The sequence below is a fragment of the Octopus bimaculoides genome, chromosome 5 (assembly GCF_046866305.1).
Source record: "Octopus bimaculoides isolate indiv1 chromosome 5, ASM4686630v1, whole genome shotgun sequence".
Classification (NCBI taxonomy): Eukaryota; Metazoa; Mollusca; class Cephalopoda; order Octopoda; family Octopodidae; genus Octopus; species Octopus bimaculoides.
In genome coordinates, this window is record NC_142932.1 from 45,303,537 (window position 1) to 45,328,065 (window position 24,529).

The 24,529-nt window shown below is 35.8% G+C and overlaps 1 protein-coding gene across 1 annotated transcript in view; it reads left to right on the plus strand.

Moving 5' to 3' along the window:
• Positions 1–3,946: 3,946 nt before the first annotated feature.
• LOC106870645 (uncharacterized) overlaps positions 3,947–24,529 on the plus strand; it is a 33,221-nt gene continuing 12,638 nt past the window's right edge. The window contains 3 exon segments of the mRNA XM_089351880.1: positions 3,947–5,938; positions 6,086–7,169; positions 9,293–10,285. Coding sequence (XP_089208006.1) covers positions 4,008–5,938; positions 6,086–7,169; positions 9,293–10,285 — 4,008 coding nt within the window. The 5' untranslated portion in view covers positions 3,947–4,007.

The window sequence follows — 24,529 nt, forward strand, 5'->3', positions numbered from 1 at the left end:
GTAGATGTATATATATATAGATGTACATGTAATATGTACACATATATACATATATATATGCATACAGATATCTATACATATATACACCCATCACACACATACACATGCACACAAACACACACATTAGTCATTTGTTTTCTTATCCAAAACTACGTCAAAAGTACGGAATGGATCTTTATGAAATTTGGAAATTATATTCTTTGCATAACGGCCATAACTCCCATGAAAATTCATATATTTTTGATGTTGATGAAATTTTAACCCGAACATAACAGATGAGCATTATTTGTAATTCAACGGTACAACAGTGTAAGACTACCCTTTCAGATATACTTACATTGTGATTTCTGCAATGTGGTGCATAAATTGTCAAGTAAATGAGACGCATCTTTGCCTCCACTGATTCACTTGCAAAGTGTTGAGTAAAATTATTTCGTTGCAGACCTCCTTTCAGTCTTTCTATTATCACTGCGACACACATAGTCCCTAGTTGGTAACATTGAGTTCAAGGCCTTCCCAGATGAGTGACTGGTTGTTCTAAGACATTTATCGATTGTAAATTTTGTTTGCACAGTTACCTATCAGTATAGTGGTCATTTGCAAACTCCAGAGGCGACACTTTCATTTCCCTTTACTCCAAACGTCACACGTTGTTATTTCAATTGGGTCATGTTCTTCCAATTGCTATAGATCCGTAATGCATCTTACAGCTGTGCCTGTTACCTGTATGGTGAGGAATCCTACATGTATTGAGAATGTGTGTGTGTGTGTGTGTGTGTGTGTGTGTGTGTGTGTGTGTGTGTGTGTCTGTCTGTCTGTCTGTGTGAATCCCTAAAACTCGAGAACTACACAACCAATTTCATTCAAATTTTACACATGCCTTACTTAGCGTCCCGGTTGTGTTTTAATCAAAAACAATTTCTAACTTATGGCAAACTTCCAGTCCACAGAAACATTATATCTCTTCCACTATTTAAGTATTACGTGTCAAAAATGAAACAAAAACACTGATGTCAATTCGAACCGGAATCTCCAAAACATTGTCCCCTTACATCTCATTCTCATTTAAGTACCACGGCAGGTAAATACAAATTAATTCTCACGAGGATATAATGGAAGATGGTAAAAGACATTAACCACATGCTACCCTGTCAAGTCAAATATATTGTAATCCAATTCAACTCTAACCTTCCTACCCTAACGACAGTTCTAAGGACCCCACACGACTATGGCACCACTTCACTACTATCTCTAAAATTTTGTCCACTTACATCTCATTCTCATTTCTCTAGCACCACAGTGAAATACAACTTACTTATCAATACGGGGCAATGGAACATGGTAACAGATATTAAACAGATAATAACATTCTCAAGCGAAATCTATTGTCAGCCTCTTCACCTCTGACCTTCCCAGAGAGAGATGTATATGTATACATATAGATGTACATGTACACGTATATGTATAGATATATATATAGAGAGAGATCTATATGCATACATGTATATGTATACATATGTGTAGATGTATATATAGATGTACATGTAATATGTACACATATATACATATATATATGCATACAGATATCTATACATATATACACCCATCAGACACACATACACATGCACACAAACACACACATTAGTCATTTGTTTTCTTATCCAAAACTACGTCAAAAGTACGGAATGGATCTTTATGAAATTTGGAAATTATATTCTTTGCATAACGGCCATAACTCCCATGAAAATTCATATATTTTTGATGTTGATGAAATTTTAACCCGAACATAACAGATGAGCATTATTTGTAATTCAACGGTACAACAGTGTAAGACTACCCTTTCAGATATACTTACATTGTGATTTCTGCAATGTGGTGCATAAATTGTCAAGTAAATGAGACGCATCTTTGCCTCCACTGATTCACTTGCAAAGTGTTGAGTAAAATTATTTCGTTGCAGACCTCCTTTCAGTCTTTCTATTATCACTGCGACACACATAGTCCCTAGTTGGTAACATTGAGTTCAAGGCCTTCCCAGATGAGTGACTGGTTGTTCTAAGACATTTATCGATTGTAAATTTTGTTTGCACAGTTACCTATCAGCATAGTGGTCATTTTCAAACTCCAGAGGCGACACTTTCATTTCCCTTTACTCCAAACGTCACACGTTGTTATTTCAATTCGGTCATGTTCTTCCAATTGCTATAGATCCATAATGCATCTTACAGCTGTGCCTGTTACCTGTATGGTGAGGAATCCTACCTGTATTGAGAATGTGTGTGTGTGTGTGTGTGTGTGTGTGTCTGTCTGTCTGTCTGTGTGAATCCCTAAAACTCGAGAACTACACAACCAATTTCATTCAAATTTTACACATGCCTTACTTAGCGTCCCGGTTGTGTTTTAATCAAAAACAATTTCTAACTTATGGCATACTTCCAGTCCACAGAAACATTATATCTCTTCCACTATTTAAGTATTACGTGTCAAAAAATGAAACAAAAACACTGATGTCAATTCGAACCGGAATCTCCAAAACATTGTCCCCTTACATCTCATTCTCATTTAAGTACCACGGCAGGTAAATACAAATTAATTCTCACGAGGATATAATGGAAGATGGTAACAGACATTAACCACATGCTACCCTGTCAAGTCAAATATATTGTTATCCAATTCAACTCTAACCTTCCTACCCTAACGACAGTTCTAAGGACCCCACACGACTATGGCACCACTTCACTGCTATCTCTAAAATTTTGTCCACTTACATCTCATTCTCATTTCTCTAGCACCACAGTGAAATACAACTTACTTATCAATACGGGGCAATGGAGCATGGTAACAGATATTAAACAGATAATAACATTCTCAAGCGAAATCTATTGTCAACCTCTTCACCTCCGACCTTCCCAGAGAGAGATGTATATGTATACATATAGATGTATATGTACACGTATATGTATAGATATATATATAGAGAGAGATCTATATGCATACATGTATATGTATACATATGTGTAGATGTATATATAGATGTACATGTAATACGTACACATATATACATGCATACAGATATCTATACATACATACACCCATCACACACACATACACATGCACACAAACACACACATTAGTCATTTGTTTTCTTATCCAAAACTACGTCAAAAGTACGGAATGGATCCTTATGAAATTTGGAAATTATATTCTTTGCATAACGGCCATAACTCCCATGAAAATTCATATATTTTTGATGTTGATGAAATTTTAACCCGAACATAACAGATGAGCATTATTTGTAATTCAACGGTACAACAGTGTAAGACTACCCTTTCAGATATACTTACATTGTGATTTCTGCAATGTGGTGCATAAATTGTCAAGTAAATGAGACGCATCTTTGCCTCCACTGATTCACTTGCAAAGTGTTGAGTAAAATTATTTCGTTGCAGACCTCCTTTCAGTCTTTCTATTATCACTGCGACACACATAGTCCCTAGTTGGTAACATTGAGTTCAAGGCCTTCCCAGATGAGTGACTGGTTGTTCTAAGACATTTATCGATTGTAAATTTTGTTTGCACTGTTACCTATCAGTATAGTGGTCATTTGCAAACTCCAGAGGCGACACTTTCATTTCCCTTTACTCCAAACGTCACACGTTGTTATTTCAATTGGGTCATGTTCTTCCAATTGCTATAGATCCGTAATGCATCTTACAGCTGTGCCTGTTACCTGTATGGTGAGGAATCCTACATGTATTGAGAATGTGTGTGTGTGTGTGTGTGTCTGTGTCTGTGTGTGTGTGTGTGTGTGTGTGTGTGTGTGTGTGTGTGTGTGTGTGTGTCTGTCTGTCTGTCTGTGAATCCCTAAAACTCGAGAACTACAAAACCAATATCATTCAAATTTTACACATGCCTTACTTAAGCTGTTAAAGTCACTCTACGATGGCACAAATACAGAGTCGAAACATTTCCTAAATAACATCCGCAAGTACAACTGTGCATTCCAAATGACATCTTTCGGCGCTAATGTTGTTCAAGAAGGTGGGTTTATGCCAACTTTCAAAGTGCAGGGACAGGTTTACCATAGGATAGGATCGCTCGAACCTGCTGAAAATCAACATCCTCAATTCCTTCAACTGTACTTTGTAGGTAATTTACATGAACAAGCCACCCGATGAAACTCCATTTCCAATGGCACTAAATTTCAATTGATAATGCAACTTCAAGACCTGCTGCACCAGACAAACAGCTACGTACGCAGCTTCAAGTATGCCTTAGAAACAGAAGCTTCTTCTAATTTCAATGTTGTCATAGATGCTCAGAAAAGACCATCTACAGAACATGCAGGCCGTTACAATGCACCCACATGCAATGAAATAGCTGTACTCCTTCACGGTGAACAGCACAATCCCAGAGACATTGTCCTTAGGCGACGTGACACCACCGTCCAACGAATTACCGAAACACACAGATCATACGACACACTTCAGTATCCACTTCTGTTTGTTTACGGTGAGGATGGCTACCACATCGGTATACAACAGCAACATCCACAAGATCGTCATGAATATCTGAATAAGCAAGTATCCTGCATGGACTTCTACGCATACCGATTTATGACACGAAACGACTCCTGTAATCACCTCCACCAGTCTCGAGATCTGTTTCATCAAATTGCAGTTGATATGTGTGCAAAAATGGAATCAGAGAGATTGTGTTTCATCAGATCACATCAACAAAAATTGCGCTCTGACAGCTACATCCATCTCCGAGATGCTATCAACAATGATGCTGCTCCAACAAGCATAGGAAAACTTTGCATCTTGCCTTCCACATTCACTGGAAGTCCCCGATATATGCATGAAAGAACACAGGATGCAATGACCTTTGTCCGCCATTACGGCAGGCCTGACTTATTCATCACTTTCACATGCAATCCCAAGTGGAAGGAGATTCAGGCCGAACTCTTCTTCGGTCAAAAGCCTAAAGACAGGCATGACATCCTCGCCCGAGTTTTCCATCTGAAATTAATTACTCTCATGGACCTCATCAAAAAAGGGCAAATCTTCGGACCCACACAGTGTGACATGTACACAATCGAATGGCAAAAAAGGGGCCTTCCACATGCTCATATCCTGCTTTGGTTCTCAACGAAGATCAAATCAACTGACATCGACAAGATAATCTCTGCAGAACTTCCTGATCCAGCTTTAGACAAGGTACTATACGACATAGTTAAAGCAAACATGATACATGGTCCATGTGGGCGTGGATTCAACATTAACTCACCATGTTTGAAAGATGGCGTATGTTCAAAAAAGTTTCCAAGGAAGTTCCTACAAGCAACTCAGACAGGTGCTAATGGGTATCCCTCATACAGACGGAGAAAACCACAAAACGGCGGTTTCACAGCAAATATAGGACAGCACGAGGTTGATAACAGATGGATTGTTCCCTACTGCCCACTCCTGTCAAAGATTTTCAATGCCCACATCAACGTTGAGTTTTGCAACTCCGTTAAGTCCATCGAGTATGTTTGCAAGTATATCAACAAGGGTTCTGACGCTGCAATGTTTGGACTTCAACAACAATACTGCCATGATGAGGTAACACACTATCAGGTGGGACGCTACATAAGTAGCAACGAGGCTTTCTGGCGCATCTTTGGCTTTCCACTTCACCAACGACACCCCGCCATTCAACAGCTTGCAGTGCACCTAGTAAACGGTCAAAGAGTCTACTTCACCGATGCTAATGCTTCTCTGTTGGCAGAGCAACCAAGGGATAGCACACTCACTGCATTCTTCAAGCTCTGTCAACTGGATCCATTCGCTCAAACCTTACTGTATCCACAGATTCCATCATACTACACTTGGAATGAAAAAAAATGGAGACCAAGGAAAGCAGGTCAAAATGTTTGTGGATACCCTGGCATTAAGTTTGATACTTGCCTTGGACGAGTATACACAGTGCATCCCACTCAACAAGAGTGCTTCTACCTCCGCCTACTGCTGCATGAGGTCTGAGGCCCCAAGTCTTTCCAGGACCAAAAAACCGTTCATGGACATGTCTGCACAACATACAGAGAAGCCTGCTATCGACAAGGACTGTTGGAAGATGGTGCACAATGGGATGCAACTTTGGGAGAGGCTGCTTTATCAGAATCACCTAAAAGTCTCAGGGCACTGTTTGCAGTATTACTTCAGACATGCGAACTGTGTGACCCTGCAAATCTATGGCTCAAGTACAGGGACAACCTGGCTGAAGACTTTCACCGGCAAGCTCAACGGCTCTATCCTGACATGGAGGGTATCAGCAATGAAGTTTACAATAAAACTCTCATTGACATTGAAGACAGAATTGCTGCACTGGGTGGTAATGAATTGTCCACATATGGCCTGCCACAGACATTCAGGTCAGGGCCAAATAGCCTTCCCACTGCTGTCATTCGTGAAACATCTTACGACACTCAAGCGCTTTCAAACTACATTGCTGAAAACAAGCATAAATTACTTCCGGACCAGCTGCAGGCCTACACAACTATTATTAACAGTGTACGCCAACGTGATGGACGAATCTTCTTCCTCTGTGTTCCTGGAGGGACAGGGAAAACATTTATAACAAAGCTTCTCCTTGCAGAAGTTAGGCAGCATCAGGACATCGCAGTAGCTGTGGCTTCCTCTGGGATTGCAGCTACTTTGTTACCCGGTGGCAGGACAGCACACTCGACTTTTAAACTCCCTTTAAATTTAGCAGCATCCGAGATGCCTTCATGCAACATCACCAAAAGCTCAGATCAAGGGCAGGTACTTAAAAGGTGTCATCTAATTGTCTGGGATGAATGCACCATGGCTCACAAGAGAGCTTTGGAAGCATTAGATAGAGCCCTGAAAGACATCCGAGACTGTCACGCTCCAATGGGAGGTGTTACGCTTCTGTTGTCAGGTGATTTCAGGCAAACTCTTCCTGTCATTCCAAAAGGCACTAGAGCAGATGAGGTCCAAGCATGCCTAAAGTCCTCTACCCTGTGGCATCATGTTACTATCCTCACTCTTAACACTAACATGAGAGCTCAGCTACACGGCGACCAAATGTCAAAAAAATTTGCACAGGACATTTTGACAATTGGTGATGGCAAGGTGCCTCTCGATGCTGCAGAAGAAATAGAAGTATGGCCATTTTGTTCTGTTGTTAATTCTGTAGATGACCTCAAACACAAAGTCTTTCCCAACTTTAAACAAAACTACCAAAATCACAATTGGCTATGTGAAAGAGCAATATTAGCTCCAAAAAACGTAGCTGTTACAAAAATTAATCAACACCTGATGCATTCTCTTCCCGGCAATCTTCAAACTTACAAGTTTGTTGATACAGTTCCAGATACAAATGAAGTGGTGAACTATCCTCCTGAATTTCTCAATTCGTTGGAGCCTCCAGGACTACCTCCCCACATATCACTTAAAGTTGGAACGCCTGTTATGCTGCTCCGCAATCTGGAACCACCAAGACTTTGCAATGGAACACGACTCGTGATAAAGAAAATGATGTCACACGTTATCGAGGCTACCATTCTTTCTGGATGTGCAAAAGGGGATGACGTCTTTATTCCAAGAATTCCTCTTACTCCATCAGGAGCAGACATTCCTTTTACATTCAGAAGACTACAATTCCCCCTTCGTGTGACTTTTGCCATGTCCATAAACAAATCTCAGGGTCAAACACTGTCTGTAGCTGGTCTTCTCTTGGAAGAGCCCTGCTTCTCACATGGACAACTGTATGTTGGCTGCTCAAGAGTGGGCAGCAAAAAAGACCTATTTGTATATTTGTATATTTTAACTCCTTCCAGAGTTCGAGCCCACAGCAACATAATATCTCCTCCACTATTTAAGTATTACGTGTCAAAAGTGAAACAAAAACACTCATGTCAAATACTTTCACTTTAAAAATGAAACTATTCTACTAACTGAAACAATCACATTTCGATACTGTAATGACAGGTACTTTCAGAGAGAGAGAGAAAGAGAGAAAGAGAGAGAGAGAGAGAGAGAGAGAGAGAGAGAGAGAGAGAGAGAGAGAGATGTATATGTATACATATAGATGTATATGTACACGTTATTCCACTAACTGAAACAATCACATTTCGATACTTTCAGAGAGAGAGAAAGAGAGAGAAAGAGAGAAAGAGAGAGAAAGAGATGGATATGTATACATATACATGTATGTGTACGTATATGCATAGATATATATATATATAGATATAGATATAGATCTATATGCATACATGTATATGTATACACATGTGTAGATGTATATATATATAGATGTACATGTAATATGTACACATATATACATATATATACATGCATACAGATATCTATACATATATACACCCATCACACACAAACACATGCACACAAACACACACATTAGTCATTTGTTTTCTTATCCAAAACTACGTCAAAAGTACTGAACGGATCTTTATGAAATTTGGAAATTATATTCTATGCATAACGGCCATAACTCCCATGAAAATTCATATATTTTTGATGTTGATGAAATTTTAACCCGAACATAACAGATGAGCATTATTTGTAATTCAACGGTACAACAGTGTAAGACTACCCTTTCAGATATACTTTCATTGTGATTTCTGCAATGTGGTGCATAAATTGTCAAGTAAATGAGACGCATCTTTGCCTCCACTGATTCACTTGCAAAGTGTTGAGTAAAATTATTTCGTTGCAGACCTCCTTTGGGTCTTTTTATTATCACTACGACACACATAGTCCCCAGTTGGTAACATTGATTTCAAGGCCCTCCTAGATGAGAGACTGGCATTCCACTTAATGTCTATGTTCCATGCTGGCATGGATTGGAGAGTTATTAATGTAGAAATATGGTATCATAGCTACTAACAGTTGAGGGTTGCGTAGTCTAGACGGCGTTTTTAGATTTCATTATTCTCTTTAACCCGGGCAAAGCCGGGTATTTCTGCTAGTATGTTATAAAGTTTCAATTATCAGATTGCTCTTCATATTGCATTTAAGGTAATGCTCACATTACTTAAATAAATTGAAGTAGCATGAAACGTGCGTACTGCAACCACTTTTGAAATCCGTGTTGCTTATTGTTTGATTTTAATCACCCATCCTTTTGGGATGCGATATTCGGGTGCCTTCGCATAAGTACCATATTCAAGCCTTGAATCTATATCTAAACCGTCTACGAAACTTACCTCTCAAATCTGAGTGGGTTTTTCTGGTACTTAATTTTGTTCAACAGGATGGAAAAGGTTAATGTAGAATTTTCATTGAAAGACATTCCCTTACATAGTAAGGATACTTATATGTGGCTGTTAATCCACAGAACTAATGATTTTATTAGGAGGATGAAGTGGATTGCCTTCCACCATGATAGAAAAATGAAATACCCATCAACTGAAACACAAGATAGGACCTATTTTAAGAAGATTTTTAAGAGTAGAAAAAATCCACCTCCTAACCCACTACTAGAAAACTTTGAAAAAGATCTTTTTGATCTTATAGCTAATGTAAAATATAAGGAACATCCACTTAGAAAAAACTTTCATCTAAGAAAGCTTAAGGAATTCATCAAGTCAATACAGAACAAACCGGGCATTCTAGTCCCTGCTGACAAAACTGGAAACTTGTACCGACTGGATTATACTACTTATAAAAAACTGATCATGAAGGAGCTTAACTCCAAATACAAAATAACCTCTAAAAGAAATCTATCTGAGATCAACTTAAAAATCAAGAAAATTATGCAGGACTACGACCTAACAGATAGGACTGAACCACTGGTTCCATCTGAACCCAGGATTAATTTAAAAGATCACAAAAAGAATTTCAAAGATAACCCATCAGTGAGACTCATTTGCACATCTAAGTCTGACATTGGCAGACTCAGTAAGCTTATACTTGACAGGATTCTACCTCAAATAGTTCCTAATTTATCCTTAAAGTTATGGATCAATACAGAAGAAGCACTAGACTGGTTTAAATCTATTGACAATACTAAAAACTTCTCGTTTATTCAGTTTGATATAAATAATTATTACTCTAGCATATCCCCTATTCTCCTAAATAAAGCCCTCATTTTTACTATGAATCGCTCCCTCATTACTAGGGATAAGATAGACATTATTTTATTAGCTAGAAAAACCATTATAGAATTTGATAACAAGCTCTGGACGAGAGCCGATGCCCCAGAAAATTTTGATATACCAATGGGATCGAGCGATTCGGCTGAGGTTACAAACCTAGTAGGGACTTACCTCTTATATTGCTTAAACAAAGAAATCCCTGAACTATTCATCATCCCTAGTAATAGCAAATCATTCATTGAGAGAATAAGAAAGAAAATCAGAAAATTTTTTAAAAGTTTTAACTTAGACATTACTTATGAATATGGTAATAAAATTGTAAATTTCTTAGATACCACTCTCAACATAGAAACTAGATTATACCACCCATATAGAAAAGAAAATGAAACTACTAGATATGTAAGTAGATTATCCAATCATCCACCTAATGTATTAAATTCTTTAGTTAATAATATTTCTGAAAGAATTACTAAATTATCTTCCAACATTGATATATTTAATTCTAATTCTAGCTACTATAATATAGCCTTGTCTAAAGCTGGATATGCTAAAAAAATTGCTTTCCTTAACCCTGGTAGAACATCTCTTCTTGATACAGATAATAATAATAATAATAATAATAATAATAATAATAATAATAATAATAATAATAATAATAATAATAATAATAATAGTGATAGTAGTGCACATGGCAACAATAACAACAATAATAATGATAATAATAATAATAATAATCATAGGTGTTATAACAGACCTAATAACTTAAATAGTAACAACAATGGACCAAATAAAAAACAACCCTATTTACCTAAAAATCTAATTAATAAGAAAAGTAATAAAGTGCATTTTAATAGTAAACTTAATAGTAAACTATATACTAACACTAATAATAAACCTATGTTAGTAGACAGTAATGTTGAATCAAATAACAAAAATAGTAAACATCCCACAACTAAAAGAACTACTAATCACAATAATAATATTGTACTGGAAAATAATAGTAATCATAGCACACCCCATACCCACCCACGCAATAAATTTAAGAGAAAAAATAAAAACTCTCTCTGGTTAAATATACCCTTCAACTGCGCTATATCCACAAATATTTATAAAAAATTCATGAATATTTTACAAAAAAATTTCCCTTCTTCCCACAGATATAGTAAAATCTTCTCTTGTCATAAAATCAGAATTTCTTACTCTACCCTTCCTAATGTAGGTACAATCATAGCTAGGTTAAACAAAAAAAACATCAAGTCAGCTAGAATTAATGAAATTACAAATAGTGGCCATATGAATGCAAATAATAATCCATCTAATACCAATAATGATGCTACCAATAATTATACAAATAGAAGTGAAAATAACAATAGCGAAAGAAATTATGAAGATAGTAGCAATATACTTATTCCTATAAACCATAATTTCAACCAACAATTAGAATATATCAGTAATGACGTTACAGTTTTAACTGAAGTTGATGATAGGCCCAACTCCAACAGAAGTAATAGTGATCAAAGACATAATTCATATAATATCAATATGCCAAATGTGGAAAGAATAAGTCCAACTAATAGCACATCAAGATATGAATTAAATAATGATGGTAATAGCCAATATATACCTAATAGTAGAACTGAAGAATTGATAAATGATATTAGTGTAAATAATTGTAGTAATAATAATAATAGAGATATTAGGAATAATATAAGTGGAGTTGATAACCCCACCATGTGCAACTGTAGAAAAAAGTCCCATTGTCCTTTATTTGGATTTTGTTGTACCCGCAACGTAGTGTACAGATGCATCATTAGTACTAGAACAGAGAATTATATTTATATAGGATGTAGTATTAACCTGAAACAGAGAATATATAACCATAAATCTTCATTTAGACTTAGACATAAGGCAAATAGTACGACTTTGGCAAGTAAAATTTGGGAGTTAAAAGATAATAGTATTAATTTTAGCCTTAAATGGGAAATTATAAGAAAAGCTCAACCTTATAGAAATAATAGATATGGATGTGAATTGTGTTCTATGGAAATATATGAAATTTTTAAACTTAGGAACAATCCTAATCATCATCATCATCATCATCATCGTTTAACGTCCGCTTTCCATGCTAGCATGGGTTGGACGATTTGACTGAGGACTGGTGAAACCGGATGGCAACACCAGGCTCCAGTCTGATTTGGCAGAGTTTCTACAGCTGGATGCCCTTCCTAACGCCAACCACTCAGAGAGTGTAGTGGGTGCTTTTACGTGTCACCCGCACGAAAACGGCCACGCTCGAAATGGTGTCTTTTATGTGCCACCCGCACAAGCCAGTCCAGGGGCACTGGCAACGATCTCGCTCGAAAATCCTACAGGAGCCAGTCAGGCGGTACTGGCAACGGCCACGCTCAAAATGGTGCATCTCATGTGCCACCCGCACAAGAACCAGTCCAGGGGCACTGGCAATGATCTTACTTGGCTTGCCGGGTCTTCTCACGCACAGCACATTTCCAAAGGTCTCGGTCCGTAGTCATCGCTAATTTAATTAATAATAGATTAGACCTTAGGGTATCATGTGTGCATTGCTCTACTCGCACTTTTAAATTTTTTAAAAAATAGGACTTTTATTTAAATAACTAAAGTTATCAAAATTTATAGTACTTTACTTCTATTATGGTCATCTAGAACTATCAATTAACACATATTTATATTGATAATTGAAACTTTATAACATATATTCCTGATCTCTATCCTTAACATCTAATCTACTTAAATCAATCAACAGATTCCTGTATTGATTATCCTTGTTATTTCCTAACATCCTTTCTTTTCTCAGTCCCTTAAACATTAGTAAACACATTATTATAAACTAATATAAATCCGATAATAATTTTTATCTTTTATTCACATTATATAAATAAAGCTTACCTATGTGTCTCCTAAATAGTATCATTATTTTATCGTCAGCTAATAAGTTTTTTTAAAGATAATTCAAAATAGTGTTCATGATAACTATATACTTAATATCCTTAAATTTTACACCCTACCCAGAGCCCCTGAATTCAATATTGACATTATTTCATGATTTTTGTGGAAGATAATTACATCTCATTTTATTTTATTAACATACCTCTTATTGTGTAAACATTAGTTAAAGTGCTGTTGTTGTCTGTACCACTATACTGTTACCCTATTCAGACTAAAAGTAAAAAACCTATTTGACCCATATACCTAGGGCTATAATTCCTCAACATTAATTCCTCAACATTTTGATAGTAATAAAATGACCTGATACTACTATAACCAGTGAAACCTCTAGATTCTAATACTTTTATAGCCTTGTCCATGCATACTGCTTACACCTTCCCTCTCTTTAGAAGTAATTGTCCCTTTGCTATCACCACTAGATAAGAAACAATAGAATTCTGAGACAGTTAAAACTTTTGTCTAGAATCAATTACTAGCCTGATAGGCCCCCCTCCACCCGCTATGTCAAGATGGACTTATATATTCTTCCTCACATTTGGATTTTATGTATGCTCTCTCCCACTTGGATTTAATATGTTGCCACATTTATAATGTCTTTTTTCTACATTTTCGTGCAGCTGAAGATTGCTCTTCATATTGCATTTAAGGTAATGCTCACATTACTTAAATAAATTGAAGTAGCATGAAACGTGCGTACTGCAATCACTTTTGAAATCCGTGTTGCTTATTGTTTGATATATATATATATATATATGGTTTATTTCACATATTTTCCATCTATCAAGAGAGGCAGATAGCTTAGTGGTTGGGTGATCAGCTCACAATCCTAAGGTTGTAATTTTAATTCCCAGCAGCATATTGTGTCCTTGAGCAAGACACTTTATTTCATGCAGGTCCAATCAACTCAGCTGGCAAAAATGAGGAGTACCTGTATTTCGAAGGTCACAAGTGTCTATGGAGTGCTCAGTTATTTGCATGTTAATTTCAGGAGCAGGCTGTTCTATTGATTGGATCAACTGGAATGCTTGTCGTCCTAACTGACAGAGTGCCAGTTTTGTTGTGGTTTTTCTCTCTCTGTCAAATTCCACTTGCAAATTATTGGTCAACATGAGGTAGAGTAGATGACATTGCTTAAAGTGTCAAGCAGTTGGACCAATCTTAAAACCATGCATTTGAGATGTGACTTTATTAAACAGAAAACACTAGCACTATTTTGTTGTGTCTAAGGAGAGTCATTATGCCAATATTAACACATGCACTGATTCAATTCTACTTCTTTATTATCAATTAATTAAATATCCAATTAACTAATCGATTGTTTATTTAATTTGGTTAAGCAGTAAGTTATTTGCATTGTTTTTGTTTGTCATCATAAAGATTACAAGTAGCAACAAAAGAGCTTTGATTGTGTGGTAAGAAGCTTGCTTCCTAACCACATGGTTCTGGGTTCAGTCCCACTGCGTGGCACCTTGGGTAAGTGTCTTCTACTATAACCTCAGACCAACCAAAGCCTAGTGAGTGGATTTTGTAGACAGAAACTGATAGAAGCCTATTGTGCGTGTGTGTGTGTGTGTGTGTGTGTGTGTGTGTGTTTGCTCCCTGCTATCACTTAACAACCAATGCTGGTGTGTTTATGACCCCATAACTTTAGTGGTTTGCCAAAAGAGACCAATAGAATAAGACCTGTAGTCGATTTCTTCAACTGAAACCCTTTAAAGCAGTATTCCAGTATTGCTGCAGTCAAATGACTGAAACAAGTGAAAGAATAAAAAAATAAACCATTGATTAGTTAGTTGGATATTCAACCAATTGGTGAATAATAAAAAAAGTGGAATTCAATCAGTGCATATGTTAATAATATTGGCATAATGACTCTCCCTAGACACAACAAAATTTGTTACAACACACAAATTCACATAAAGAATCTTGCAAACCAGATACAAAAACACTGTAGCATTAGTTAAACTAATAAGATACAAGGATGGAAAGAAGAAAGACAAAAATCTAGTAAATATTCTTTGACGTGATTAATTTCTACATCATGTTGACACAATCAAAACAGCTTAAGTATGGCTAATCTCATTTATCCTTGCATGGGACAGTTCCACCTTTTCTAATTTTCTAATTATAAAATAGATACCAGTGATATACAAACACTGATTAAATTGAGGGCAGCATTCCCACGGCCAATCAAACCCTCACCAAAAATATCACATTTTTTTCATCTTTAATACACTTTTGCTTGTTTTTTTTTTCAATCAATACTTACCTGCATTGATTGAAGAAAAAAAAACATACTTGCAGTGAAGGCACATAGCTCAGTGGTTAGTGCATCAGCCTCACAATCATGAAGTAGTGAGTTCAATTCCCAGATAGGGATGTGTGTTGTGTTTATGAGCAAAACACTTTATTTCACATTACTCCAGTTCACTCAGCTGTAGAAATGAGTTACAACATCACTGGTGCCAAGTTGTATCAGCCTTTGTCTTTCTCTTGGACAACATCAGTGGAATGGAGAGTGGGGTGGCTGGTATGCAAGAGCAACTGCTAGTCTTCCAGCCTTGCTCAGACTTGTGCCGCAGAGGGGATCTTTCTAGGTGCATCCCATGGTCATTCATGACTGAAGGGGGTCTTTACCCTTTTTACTTACTTGCACTAAGTTAAGATGGTGAGCTGGTAGAATCATTAGCATGCTGGTCAAAATGCTTAGTGGCATTTCATCTGACTTGACATTCTGAGTTCAAATTCCACCAGGGTCAACTTTGCCTCTCCTCCTTTCAGGGTCAATAAAATTAATACCAGTTTAGACCCTCCCCACAAAACTTTGCTGACCTTGTGCCAAAACTTGAAATCAATAATTACTTGCAGTAAGCACAATATGGTAAGAAATAAACTTACTGACAACATTTCTTTTACTCTATTGTATACAGGGAAAAATGTTTGGATGGAAAAGGAATTGGAAAAGGAAATGAAAACTTATGCAGAAGAACTGGGTTGAAATTTCAATGCAAGTATTTTCTTGTGTAATTCTTTTATTCTTTTATCCTTTTACTTGTTTCAGTCTTTGACTGCAGCCATACTGGAGCAGTGCCTTAAAGGGTATTTTAGTCGAAGAAATTGACTTCAGGACTTATTCCTTGTAAGGCTAATACTTATTCTATCAGTCTCTTTTGCCAAACGGCTATGTTACAGGTGTGTAAACATACTGATATCAGTTGTCAAGTGATAGTGGGGACAAACACAGATACAAAAACACACATACATAAATATATATATACATATATATATATAAATATATTTATATGACAGGCTTCTTTCAGCTTCTCTCTACCAAATCCACTCACAGGGCTTTGGTCAGCCCAAGGCTATAAGAGAAGACACTTGCCCAAGGTGTCATACAATGAGACTGAACCTGAAACCATATGGTTGGGAATCAAGCTTTTCACCACACAACTACGCTTGCACCTGGGGAAAAAAATCCTGAATTCTTTAATGTCCCAGTTCAATTAGCTGTTAGGAATTAGAACCAGATCCTCTGGTGGTGTTATTTTTGGATGAAGTGTTGTCTTAACCAGGAGAGTCTATTTTTTCCCTATCCATTTAATATAACAAAGCAGTTTATTGGCAGAAACAATAGAACTATGAATAAAATGCCTTCTGATATTTAGTTAAATATATTCTATGTTCAAATCCTGTCATGGGCAGCAAGAATAGTGAAGTTTATGTTTTACTGATGAGATATGAAACATGTCCAGTATTATCTCCCATGCTTCCTAACAAAAATGTGCAGATGTGGTTGTGTGGTAAGAAGCTTGATTCCCATCCACATGGTTTCAGATTCAGTTTCACTGCATAGCACCTTGGGCAAAAGTTCTCTACTATAGCCTTGGGCTAACCAAAGCCTTGTAAATGGATTAGGCAGATGGAAACTGAAAGAAGTCCATTGTATACATGTGTGTGTGTGTGTGTGTGTGTGTGTGGGTTTGTCCCCCCACCCACCAATGCTTGACAGCTGGTGCTGGTGTGTTTATGTCCCTGTAACTTAGCAATTCAGCAAAAGTAACCAATAGAATAAGTACCAGGCTTGTAAAAATAACTTCTGGGGTCAATACATTCGACTAAAAATTCTTCAAGGCAGTGCCCCAGCATGGCCGCAGTCTAATGACTGAAACAAGAAAAGATTAAAAAATTTGAGTAGGGAAAAGGCTGAGAGGTTGCGTTGTTAAAAAGTTTGTTTCCCAACCAGGGGATCTCCAGTTGTGTTCTACCACTCAGCATCTAGAAAAGTGGTTTTAAACTGTGGTCCATGAAAGTAAAACAGTAAACTGGGGATCCATAATAGTATATTAAGGGTCCATGAAAAAAATTTTCAATTAGGTTTATTCATTGCAAGAAACAGCTAGGTTTCTTTCTCTAATGTTCTACATGGTTCAAGCTACACATGTGAATGTGTGAAAAAACAAAATGGGAATTTTGAAAGAAGTATCTAATAAAACTAGCTTTTGAAAATCGAACGGCTACAGGGATCCACCAGAGTAAAATGGTAATCAAACATAGATTTTTTTAAATGTTTCAGAACCACTGATCTAGAATGAGTAGCTTCTACAACAGCGCCAGTTCAACCAAAGCCTTGTGATGGAATTTGTTAGAAGGCAAAAGAAGCCTATTTTATTTGTGTGTGAAAAAGAGTATGTTGATGAGTTTCATTATATCTGCATTCTTTGTTAAGTTGCTCCAAGGGGTACATTGTCTCTACTTCTTCAACAAATCGTTTGTTCATTTTATACCTTGAAAGTCAAGTAAAACAAGAGATCCTTTACTTGAAAAATAGAAAAGGGTAAACGACAGAAAGAGCTTCTATCCATAAAACAAGACCTCAATAATATATTTGTCAAACCCATGATAGCAAGTAAATTGAATGAACATATATGTGTATTATGTATGTGTGTGTTTGTGCATGTTTGAGTTTGCATATATGTATATGAGTATGTGAAGAGACACGTACATGTAAATTTATAATGTATACAGATACACACATATATAAATACACACATATACACAGACATACAACACACACAAATACATAAACACATACACACAACACACATACATGTACATATATAAGCACATACAACACACACAAGTACATATATAAACACATACACACAACACACATACATGTACATATATAAGCATATACACACAACAGACACAAGTACATATATAAACACATATACACAACATACACACACACATGTACATATATAAACATATACACACATACATATATAAATACATACAACACACACACATGTACAAATATAAATACACACAAAACACACATCTACATATCCTCAAGTGCTTCTAACTAAACACATGATCAAAGACGAAACATAGACTTCCCTCCTGTACATTCTACACGATCTCTTTAGTCTTTTGTTTCTAATCCAAAGTAAAACCAAACATTTCCTTGCACCCAGTAAACGAAGAAGACATACATGAGTAAAGAAACAAAAGAGTAAAAGAATAAGAATCATAAAAACAACTGCTAACACACTTTATTTGGATCTCATGACAAAATACACAAAATGCTGAAGCAAACTTGAAATGTCCCTTTGACAGAAATAAGCTGTAGATATTTACCCCACGCTCAAAAATTATCATTCTTGGTATTTATCCTTGACAAATGCCATCACACACTTAACACAAAGTTTACTTTACTTACCAAAAATGCCATTTTTTCTTGTCTTTTATTTTAAATATATTCTTGCTTGTATTTTTGTTTTTTTTTTCTTTCAATCAATATCTACTTGTAGCAAGCACCAAAGAGCAAGAGATAAGTTTACTGACAACATTCCTCTCACTCTAAGACTCCTTCTTGTACACAGGAGAGGGGAAAAAAAAGAAAAAAAAAGAAAAGAGAAAAAAAAATGGCTGAGCGGATAAGGTTCTGAACTGCTTATTTAGAGAAAATGAGTTGAAATTTTACAGGGAAAAATGTTCTCATGTGATATGAAGTTAGAAGTAAACTGATTTCTGCAGTACTGTTAGGAACTAGGAATTGGAATAAAATTTATTTGTAATAAACTGATGACATAAAGAAGAGGTAATTCTTTTTCGAAATGCTGGATCTCAAAGCAGCAAAGATATAAATAATCCTTTCTACTATAGACACAAGGTTTTAAATTTTGGAGGGAGGGGGCTAGTCAGTTATATCAAGCCCAGTGTATAACTGGTACTTATTTCATCAACCCTGAAAGGATGAAAGGTAAAGTCAAGCTCGGCAGAATTTGAACTCAGGCCATAAGGACGGACAAAATGCCGCTAAGCATTTTACATGGTGTGCTAATGATTCTGCCAGCTTGCAGCCTTTCAAAGATATAAATAATGGTTTTAAATTCTAGCACAAAGCCAGCAATTTCAGGGGAAGAAGTAAGTTGACTACATTGACTCCAGTATGTAACTGGTACTTATTTTATCAATTCCAAAAGGACAAAAGGAAAAAAATCGACTTTGTGGGCTTCTTTTAGTTTCTGTCAACCAAATACACTCACAAGGCTTTGGTCATCCCAAGGTAATAGTAGAAGACACTTGCCCAAGGTTCCACACAGTGGGACAGAACCCAAGACCATGTGGTTGGGAAGCAAGCTTCTTACTACAAAACCATGCCTGTGCCTATATATATATCTTTTACCTGTTTCAGTTATTAAACTGCAACCAGGCTGAGGCACAGTCAGGAAGTGTTTAGACTTCATTGTTGAATGACAGAGATTCAATAGATGTCATCATCATTTAATTTACTCTACAACTGGATGCTCTTCCTGTCTCCACCCCTCAACATGAAAGATAATATTTCCTCTACTTCTTCAAGCAGACATAGCACAATGGCTACACATGATATCACAGCAGACTGCAAATAAGTGATACTGTTTGTATGACAGTGGCATTAATTTATGATCAGTTTATAATGACACAAGCACACATACACACTTTCTCTCTCTGTCTTACACACATGCATATTTGCTGAGTTTCTTTTTGTTTCTGTCTACTGAATCCATACACAAGGCTTTCATTGACCCGAGATGCATACATATATTATATATAGAACATGTGTTTGTGGCTGTACATCTGTGTGAGTTTTTCAAGTGCATGCACATGTGTATATATACATATATATTTTCTCCTTTTTCTACTAGAAATTCTAATTGCCTTTTGGACAGACACTTTTGTATATGCATCATTAATGATTTTCTCACAGGAAATGCCTTCCCTGTATATTGCACAAATGTATGAGGTAGTATCAAAACATTCCTGGACTAGTTCTGTAGTGCATCAACAGATGGTAGCACATTGTTGTGTGCAGAGTGAGAGCTAGCAGTGATCTTCATGAGGCAACGTGCCAAGTGACATTGCAGCTGTGTTTACTTCACAAGTTATGTAATTTGTGTTTTTGTGATCACATGTATGTTATAGTCTGCGATTTTGTCATGGACAGGAACAAAAGCCATGAAATTGTGCATTAAACTTGGGAAGTCTGCTATAAGGACATTGAGCATGCTTTGGCAAGCTTATGGTGACAAGGTAATGGGTTGTATGCAATGTTTCAAGTGGCATGGGCACTTCAAAAGTGGAAGAATGTCCTTGGAAGATGATGAGCAATCTGGAAGACCTGCTGTGAGCATCACCACCAGAAATGTGGTATTATGCATCGAGAATTTGTCCCCCCAGGGCCAAGCAATCAATCAAGTGTTCTACTGTGATATTTTGAAACATTTGAGGGAGGACATCTGGCAAAAGCGACTGGATCTGTGGAGCACGAAAAATTGGATTCTTCACGACAATGCACTGTCACCGATCTCTCCTCACTCATGTGTTTCTTGCCAAAAACATGGTATCACCTCCACAACCACCCTATTTGCCAGATTTAGCACCTGTGGACTTCCATCACTTCTCCAAGGTGAAAATGAAGTCCTAAGGTTGCTGTTTAAAGACTATTGTTCTGATCCAGAGTGAACCGCCGAAGGTCCTCGACTTGCTTACAGAAAACAACTTCCAGGTCATAGTCCAAAAGTGGCAGGAATGCTGGAACCAGTGTATTGCTACACAAGGTTACTATTTCGAAGGAGATGATGTTAAAAATTAGGCGAATAAGATTTGTTTTTTATTACACATTACTTTTCATACTCCCTTGAGAACCTTTTGATACCACCTCATAATTCTTTTTTCCCACATAAATTGCACTTCATATTCAAGACTGCGATGCAGCTACAGCGTGTTATTCAGGCACTCAACTATGAGTCTACTGCACCTTATCGTAGAAACAGCTGTAAGCAAATGAAACTCATAACATCACTATTGTTTTTCCAGTGTCATCTCTTTCTTTTATTGTATATAGACATTCACATATACATTACACACATACATATCAATGTGTGACTCTGTGTGTAAAGTGTCAACAACTGAATGGCATTGTATGAAAGAAGTGTAGCATTGGTTCCAAAATAATTATAATATTATTTTTAGTGGTAGTAGTATTGTTGTTTACTATTATTATTATTATTATTATTATTATTATTATTATTATTATTATTATTATTATTATTATTATTATTTCTCATCATCATCATCATTATTATTATTGTCATTGTAGGAATCTACTTCTTGTAGCTGTTGTTTTTTATGTGACAAATTGTTTAGAGATAAGATTTTTATCCTTCAGACAAGTTATAAATAGCCCAGCAATGACAAATGGAACATTGATTTGATGGAGTTGCTGTTTCACTTTTGTTAGAATTCCATTGTTGTGGCATTGTTGAAAACCGAAATGAAACTTCTGAATGCCATATTGGAATAAACTGAATGAAAACGCCCAGTCTCTCCATGGCAGTTTAAGTAAAATAAATAATGCCTGCATGTAAATAATATGTACATATTGCTTGCCAGTCGGAGCAGCAGAGCTGAAGAAATAAACATATGAAAAACAAACAACTTTGGAACATTGAAAATCTATTTGCACGTATATTCACATACGTACATGAATATATACACAAACACACACACACACACACGCACACACAGAGAAATGAAAAACTGCAAAAAAAAATATTGTTTAATTTGAATTTAAACAATTCAATTCCAAACATTGGAAATTTCTTTTTAATAATAATAATAATAATAATGATAAATATTATTATTACAATCCTAGACATAAAAACAAAGTTATATATATATATATATATATATATATATATATATATATATATATATATATATATATATATATACATACATATACATATTATTAAACATATATATATATATATTATTAAATAAACTCACACATATCTATCTATCTATCTATCTATATATCTATATATATATATATATATATATATTCATATATATATATATATATATATATATATATATATATATATATTATTAAATAAACACACACACACACACACATATTTGCGTCTATGTAATATATATATATATATATATATATATATTATTAAATAAACACACACACACACACATATTTGTGTCTATGTAATATATATATATATATATATATATATATATATACACACACATAAAACACTTCTGAAATTTATTCAAGTTACTAGCCTATTGAAGCTTTAATCTTTTGAATATTTTCCAAAGTTAGAACCCATAATATGAATAGCATTTCACACACTTGTTTACTTTATCGTCTTTGATAATCCATATATTATAAAGAAAACTACAACATGAATTACATACACCAACTGCAATATAATATTTTGCACTACAGATTATATATTCCAACTTCAAGAGTATTATGACATGTGTTATATTACAATATACAGTGTATTACATCATACAATAAATATTTTGCAATTCTTGAAATTTATGTGGCTTGGTGATTAGGGATGATGGGCCAATAGTCATAAGATTGATTCCTGGACCAAATTGCTCAAAATTCATATTGTCCAATTTACTTAAATAAGGAAAAAAGTAAAAAAGCAATACCAGCTGAGAACTAGTACAGCTCTCCTCCCTCTATGTATGTATGTATGTATGTATGTATGTATGTATCTGTCTGTCTGTCTGTCTGTCTATTTGTCTGTCTGACTGTGGCTGTCATAGCCAACATTTCCTGCTTTGCTGGGGGTTAAGGAGGTGTCAATGCCTGCTCATGACTAAACAGTATTTTCATATAATTAGCAAATGTGTAGTACACGCTACTAGATCATATATATATATATATATATATATATATATATATATATATATATATATATTTGTGTGTGTGTATAAATAGTAGAAAATGAATTAAGCAGCATTCTTCATTGCATAACATTACAATTGTTTCAACATTGATTCACCAGTAAGAACATTGCTGAAGTGGCATTTCACCTGTGTTTGCATTCTGAGTTCAAATTCTGTGAAGGTCAACTTTGTTTCTCATCTTTTTAGAGTCAATAAATAAGTGCCAGTGAAACACTGGGTCGATGTAATCGACTATCCTATTCCCCTAAATTTCATGCCTTGTGCCTAGAGTAGAAAGGATTATTATTATTATTGGGGCGGTGAACTGGCAGAATCGTTTGCATGCCAGGCAAAATGCTTGGCAGCATTTCATCCATCTTCACTTTTTTAGTTCAAAACCTGCCGAGGTCAACTTTGCTTTCTATCCTTTTGGGGTTGATAAAATTAGTACCAGTTGAACACTGAGCTGAATGTAATCAACTTACCCTTCTCATGTAACTGCTGGCCTTGTGCCAAAACTTGAAACCATTATTATTATCATCATTATTATTATTATTATTATTATTATTATTATTATTATTATTATTATTCCAGCAACACTGGTGAATTTCGTCTCTTCAGCTTGGCATATTGTGTTATGTGATAAAGCAATGCTACTCAATCCATTCATTGTTATTTATATTTTTGTATCAACTCAATGGATTACAGAATCACAGGTGCATATCCAGTGATATGATCAATCCCACTGTATGACAGTATTTGTTAGCTGATACCTGTAGATGAGATGTGTAAAGCAAACAAGGTTTATACCCAAATATAATTTGCACACATGCACGCACATACCTATTACTTACTTTCAGGTATTTTTAACATCAGACATATTGAGAATATTCTCTTACGCGTAAAACACAGCCGACCCATGAACTAACAACACACACACCTTGTATAAGTGTGTTCAATTTATATATATATATATATATATATATATATATGCACACAGGTGCAGGTATGGCTGTGTGGTAAGAATCTTGTTTTCCAACCATATGTTTCCAGGTGCAGTCCCACTGGGCAAGTGTCTTCTACTAAAGCCTCAAGCCTACCAAAACCTTGTGAGTGAGTTTGGTAGATGGAAGCGGACAAGAAGCTCATTATGTGTGTGTGTGT